Source organism: Cryptomeria japonica, chromosome 10, assembly GCF_030272615.1.
Source record: "Cryptomeria japonica chromosome 10, Sugi_1.0, whole genome shotgun sequence".
In the NCBI taxonomy this organism is placed as follows: domain Eukaryota; kingdom Viridiplantae; phylum Streptophyta; class Pinopsida; order Cupressales; family Cupressaceae; genus Cryptomeria; species Cryptomeria japonica.
Window position 1 is genome coordinate 249,594,522 of NC_081414.1, and position 6,332 is coordinate 249,600,853.

At 32.0% G+C, this 6,332-nt stretch overlaps 1 protein-coding gene across 1 annotated transcript; it reads left to right on the forward strand.

Moving 5' to 3' along the window:
• Positions 1-2,254: 2,254 nt before the first annotated feature.
• Positions 2,255-4,452, forward strand: LOC131059887 (transcription factor MYB41). Its single transcript, XM_057992944.1, has 3 exons — positions 2,255-2,432; positions 2,635-2,764; positions 3,532-4,452. The coding sequence occupies exons 1-3, from the start codon at positions 2,285-2,287 to the stop codon at positions 4,349-4,351; spliced, it is 1,098 nt and encodes a 365-aa protein (XP_057848927.1). The 5' UTR covers positions 2,255-2,284; the 3' UTR covers positions 4,352-4,452.
• The last annotated feature ends 1,880 nt before the right edge of the window (positions 4,453-6,332 follow it).

Sequence of the window (6,332 nt, forward strand, 5' to 3'; positions counted from 1 at the left end):
GGCATGAGATAAATGTTTTGTGAGTATACCATGATGATATTCATAAAGTAATCTATATTTGGCACGTACACTACTCTTATGATCAATTGGAGGTTGACAATGATTATGCAATCCATTTCTTCTATTTCTCCTTGGTTCACATGTCTCAACAATGTAGGAAAGTCTACTATGGTGTAGGTTTCTGCATGCTTTAAGGATTTTGTCAAGGGTGGATTGGCAAGGAGAATGTCCCATATGTGGTGGATGTTGTGAATCTAGTCAAGGCCCATAGGAAGCAAGGGAATGGTGGGGTTTGGTTTGGTGTTCATTTTTATTAGGTCTTTTTGCATAGTAATTTCATGCATCAATACCACTATCTTGTTTGTCAATTATCTTCAGTTTGTTCTTGATGAATGTAGTGAGTTAATCTATATGTTCCATCAACTTTTTTGCTTATTGTTTATAGTTCATAGCATTGGTCTACATGTTATATTTTTGCATTGGGTAGTTAGTGTATTGTTCTTGATTCAAGGTGGGGGCCTCTAGAAATTTCCCATTATAATATCTCAAAAATAGACTTTTACAATATTAAAAATACATTTTATTTATAAGAATAAAATGTAAAATAATAGATAACAAAATTTTACATTATCTATGTTTTTTATTCAAAAAATGTCAATTTTAAATTCCAAATTTAAATAATAGAAATACCAAATCAATAAAAAAGTTAAAGTTAAAAAATATACTTAAAACATCCACACAATAATTTGTACACTTTTTATCCTTAAAAAAAATAAAAAATCACATTATTGACTGATCTACAATCTTATAATAACTAATGGTCCTCATTCTAATAATGCATGATAAAGACAACCCAAACTATTAATGTGAAAAACTCCTACACAATTTTAATCTAAAAACTTTCTCATACACTATAATAGATACCTTCAACCGCATTGAATTCTCAACCCAAACTATTAATGTGATAAACTCCCACACAATTTTAATCTAAAAACTTTCTCATACATCATAATAGATACCTTCAACCGCATCGAATTCTCAACTCAAACTATTAATGTGAAAACTCCCAGACAATTTTAATCTAAAAACTTTCTCATACACCATAATAGATACCTTCAACCGCATTGAATTCTCAACCCAAACTATTATTAATGTGAAAATCTCCTATACAATTTTAATCTAAAAACTTTCTCATACACCATAATAGATACCTTCAACCACATTGAATTCTCAACCCAAACTATTAACATGAAAAATTCCCATACAATTTTAATCTAAAAACTTTCGCATGCACCATAATAGATACCTTCAACCCCATTGAATTCTCAACCCAAACTCTTAATGTGAAATACATGATTATAGATACCTTCAACGCCATTGAATTCCTTCCTTTTGGAAGTTATTGCGTCATGATTCACTATGATTTCTTTAATTGCCCTGGATGGGGAGGCTTGCCTTTTTGTAACGCAGAAGTACAATGATAGGGACTGGAAAAGCTTGGCCATGTCAGATTGATCTTTTCCTTCTGCATCATATTTAATTAAAGATACTGATGCGATCTGCAACAGTCCAGGTTAGGAGCCTTATATCTAGTAGTCTCTGCCAATTAATCTTGTCGTTTAGTAGCAGACGACTCACTGGTTTACAAGGTTAGTAACCTGTCCAACATTAAATAGATGAAGTAGTTGTCTGCTATCTTCTGTGTATACATACGTCGATAATAAATGCATCCAAACTGACTGAATTTCAAGATTTAACGTTCGAATTCGATTGTTGAATGCTGTTTCTATGGTCCCATGTTCTCTTTTGACTTGTCGATCGAAAAACCTTGCGACAACCTGAGCAACTTCATTGAATGCACATCGAAACAAGAAGCACAAGAACGTAGTACATCTAAACTAAATTATGGCGGCCGCTTTAGAGGCAAATGAAATTTCCCTGCAATTAATTGGGGAGAATTGATTATGTTTGAAACGGAATGAACCATGAATTCTAGTAAACAGGTGGTATTCTCGACGTGAGATATATTATCTAGTCATTATCAATTGTTGTTCCAAGTAAATTGTTTAAGCTCTTCCAGAGAATGCAGACTAAAATGTGGTAGTTGACTGACGCTTGACAGTGAGTGTACATTGACTGCTACTTCTACGATAGATTCCTTACAAGAAAAAATCTCTACAAGCCCATGGCTTCCATCACCTTTCACAAATATATATTAGCAAGCAATGAGCTTTTTCGCAGTAGGAATCAACTGAGTAATCGTTTTGCAGTGTGTAGAATACATATGCTAGCAATAATGAGGAGAATTGCTTATGATCAGTCTAGTATAAGGCAGAAGAAATGTCCATGGACTCCTGAGGAGGATTTTCTGTTGACAACATATATACAAGCTCACGGTGAAGGACAATGGCGAACTTTGCCACAGAAAGCAGGTAAGAAATAGTTGAATACATGAAATTTCAAACCGTTAATGATAAATTAACTTAGCAGTTTTTAGATTTGATCACAAAATAAACTGATATTTCATGATACATCATTATGTTATACATTTTAACCTAATAATAGATCATAATACGTCGTTTCAAGTATCACAAGACATTGTTTTTGAGCCATTTTTTGGGTGTTTCTTTTCAGGTCTTCAACGCTGTGGAAAAGGTTGCAGATTGAGGTGGATGAACTACCTGCGCCCCAATGTGAAACGAGGCAACATTTCTTTAGACGAGGAAGATCTCATTGTCAGATTGCATAACCTGGTGGGCAATAGGTATATTCTCCATTCCATAATAATTCATATCACAGATTTTTGGGTTTGATTGTTTGTAATTTTTAACATGAAATTTTCTGATCTTGAGATCGAGATAAAGTAGTTAGAGGACTAGTAGATAAAATAATTGATCTGAGATTTTTGAATTTGATTATTTTTAGTTTTTTTTAGTGTCAACATTATGGATCAAACATCATGATGTAACATTGAGATAAGATAACTAGAGAAGAAAGAAATGAACAGATATTGGTAGACCAAGTACATGATCTAACATAAGAATAAGATGGATAAAGAAGAGAAATATGAAGAAATAGTAGTAGACCAAGTACTTGATCCAACGATAGGTAAAGAAGAAATAAATGAAGAGATAGTAGTAGACCAAGTACTTGGTCCGACGATAGATAAAGATGGCTAAAGAAGAAAGAAATGAAGAGATAATAGTAAACCAAGTATTCTATCCAACATCAGGATAAGATAGCTAAAGAAGAAAGAAATGAAGATAGATCAAATAGTCAATCCAACATCAGAATGAAATAAGTAAAGAAGAAAGAAATAAAGATACAATAGTACACGAAGTTCAAGATATAGATAACTAGAAAAGAGAAATGAAAAAATAATAATAGACTAAATAATTCAATGAAATTTGATCCGTAATATTGATGTTAAAATGTTGTGTACTGTCAAATCTCAAAATATTTGATATAAATTTTAAATTATATGACAGTTGGCTATGAAGTCTTAGTCTGCCACTTTTCTTTAATTTGCAGATGGTCTCTGATAGCGGGAAGAGTGCCCGGTAGAACTGATAATGAAATCAAGAACTACTGGAACTCTCATTTGAGCAAGAAACTCCGCCGCAATTCCATCCTTCACACAACCCACCATTACAAGGCACCTTCTTGTCTGCCACCCATCACAGAGATCAATGCCTTGCAGCCCTTCAATGGACTATTAGAATGTGGTAATCTGGTGGGCTACATGGTGGAAAATCCACTGTGGGAAAGCTCATATGCTTGTGCAGGAGAGCTCACAAATACCAGTGTCTTCAATGAAAATAGCAATACAGTGGATTCTGTGACCACCCAACAGTTTCAACATGAAGGAAATCTCCTAAACAGTAGTGGGGACATAATAGATTACCAGACTGATACTACAAATGATATGACCTGGTTTCTTCATCCTGCAGTAGATGCAAGCACTGCATGCTCTTCACAATGCCAAATTGCAGATTTTCATGCAGGTAATCAATGCAACCAAATCTATAATGCAGGCGAAATAGAAGCTTCAGTGCATCAAAAACAGCAACGGCTTTCTACTGTGGGAAATGGTGGGATGGTCTTCGACCCACATTACTCATCATCACGTTCACAGTGTATTAGTGCCTGTATTGCCAGTGATACTCATCATAATCAACAGTGGCGTCACAGCCAGAATGATTACAAAGATCGTCTAGAACTTCCTCAGCACAACTTGTATGATGAGCTTCTGTGTGCATTATTTGACAAATCTACTCATGACATCAATACTGTTGGTGATCTTAAAAGTGTGAAATCATTATCTGGCTGGGATGATATTTTTGGCCATTAAAGATACATTGGAAATCTACCCAGCATAGAGATAATACCATTCGAGTACTTTCAGTTTTTCTCAACTTGAACATTATGAAACTGCAAGTTATACAAATGTTTTTTAAGAAACTTTCAAACAAACTTGATTGGTTTTAATGAAAAAAAAGGGTGACTCCTATCTCATATACTAAAATTTCTGAGGAAGCTATAGTGCTTAAAGGATAAGCTTTCGATAATAAAAAGAGACTAATTATTTTTTATTTTTAGTAAGATGAGGTGCATTATTATTATTAATTAGTTAATCATTAAATTGGATGATATATAAATAATGTATATATCTTATCATTTAAAATGCTGTTTCTTAAAAACCTTCGTACTTTGATTTATCAAGCATATATACATTGTCATTTAATCCTTAAGCTAGATGTTTTCAAATTTAGAATTAAAGTGAGAAGTTTTAGGTAATGTGAGTTATTTGGCTTAAGTTAGTAACTAATAAATGTAGAGAATAAAAAAGCATACCCTAACACTTTTTTACTTTCATCTTACATTGTTTTTAGACAATATTCTAGATATATGCTTTATAGTACATAAATTGACTAGTTTGATACATTTGCTAACCCATGAACTATACTAGAAGTTAGCCATGCCATATTTGTTTTGCTCAAAATATTTATAACCAAGTTCTCACTAGTTTTCTCACACTAAACAATATCGTAATAGGAATTATGTCCCTACATAATATTGCTATATTGGTTGTGTTCCTAGATTTCAAATTTTGAATTATCACATTCCAAAGTCAACATTCTTTAAATTTTATCATTACTTGTCAATGGGGCAACAAAAATTTAAATTCATACATCTAGGGTTATGTATATAAAAGCATCATCTTAAGACAATTGTACATAATCATATCATTTGATAAGCATTTGCAAACACATACAACCTCTTCTCCTTTATACGTACATTATTAATTATTTGACATACAACAATGAAATGTGATATTTCTATAATTAATTAACATTTGTTGTTGAGGTGCATTTCCATTGCACTCTTTGACACAATCATTCACCAACACAAATCAATAATAAGTAATGAAATCAATGAAATTCATTGCTAGAGTATATTATCCTCCATCATAACCCACTTATCTGTCTTTTACTTTTATTTCTATCTTTAAAGTTCAATAAGGCGTAAAGACTTTTGAACTTCAACCCTTTCATAGCAAGGTCCATTTTGATCTTTATTACTATAAATATTCTCATTATTTCAAATATTATCATATAAATAAGTTTTGATTGTATTGAATATTCACTTTCGAATGGGACAAGATCATAGAAATCTTAATGAGGTATTTGTCACGAATCTATCCTAGAGTTATAATTTTCTTAAATTCAATTATCTCAAATCTCTAATTAATAATTTAGTTCTATCTGCAACCCCATTTTACAATGTTTCATTAGGTAGGTTCTCATCATAACTTAAAAAACTATAATCACCTCTTATTTCAATTTAGTCCATGCTTAGATTAAATCTTAGTTATCTTACTCTATTCATCTTATCAAACTCATCCCATATATCTAGAGTGTCACTTACATTCAAAAGATTTTATTTATTTAATGCATTTCAAATAATTTTGAAGGGTTATTTAATTCCCCTTCATTTTGATGAATTTGTAGCTCCCACATCTACCCTTCATGATTGATTTTTCTAAAGAAATATATTTGGCCAAAAATCTTTTGGCTAAACCACATGGCACATATGTGGATGACATATTTTTCTAGTAAGAAAGTTTCACCCAAAATATTTTCAAGTGAATGTGTTTCAAGAAAACATTGCCAAAATTAAATTAAATAAAGAAAAATTAATTTTTTTCAAAAAAAAAACCCAAATAAAATAATTCCACTCTCAATTACCAACTTCCCAAAGTGATCAATCCATACATCCAACAAGTCGTCCATCTTGAGTTCATTTAATAGAATTTGTTTTTATAAATCTCT

Excerpts from the sequence above, each read along its gene's own strand:
- LOC131059887 (XM_057992944.1), top strand. The coding sequence starts at position 2,285 with ATGCTAGCAATAATGAGGAGAATTGCTTATGATCAGTCTAGTATAAGG. Across the intron at positions 2,433-2,634 it reads AACTTTGCCACAGAAAGCAG|GTCTTCAACGCTGTGGAAAA; the intron begins GTAAGAAATAGT and ends GTTTCTTTTCAG. Across the intron at positions 2,765-3,531 it reads CATAACCTGGTGGGCAATAG|ATGGTCTCTGATAGCGGGAA; the intron begins GTATATTCTCCA and ends TTTAATTTGCAG.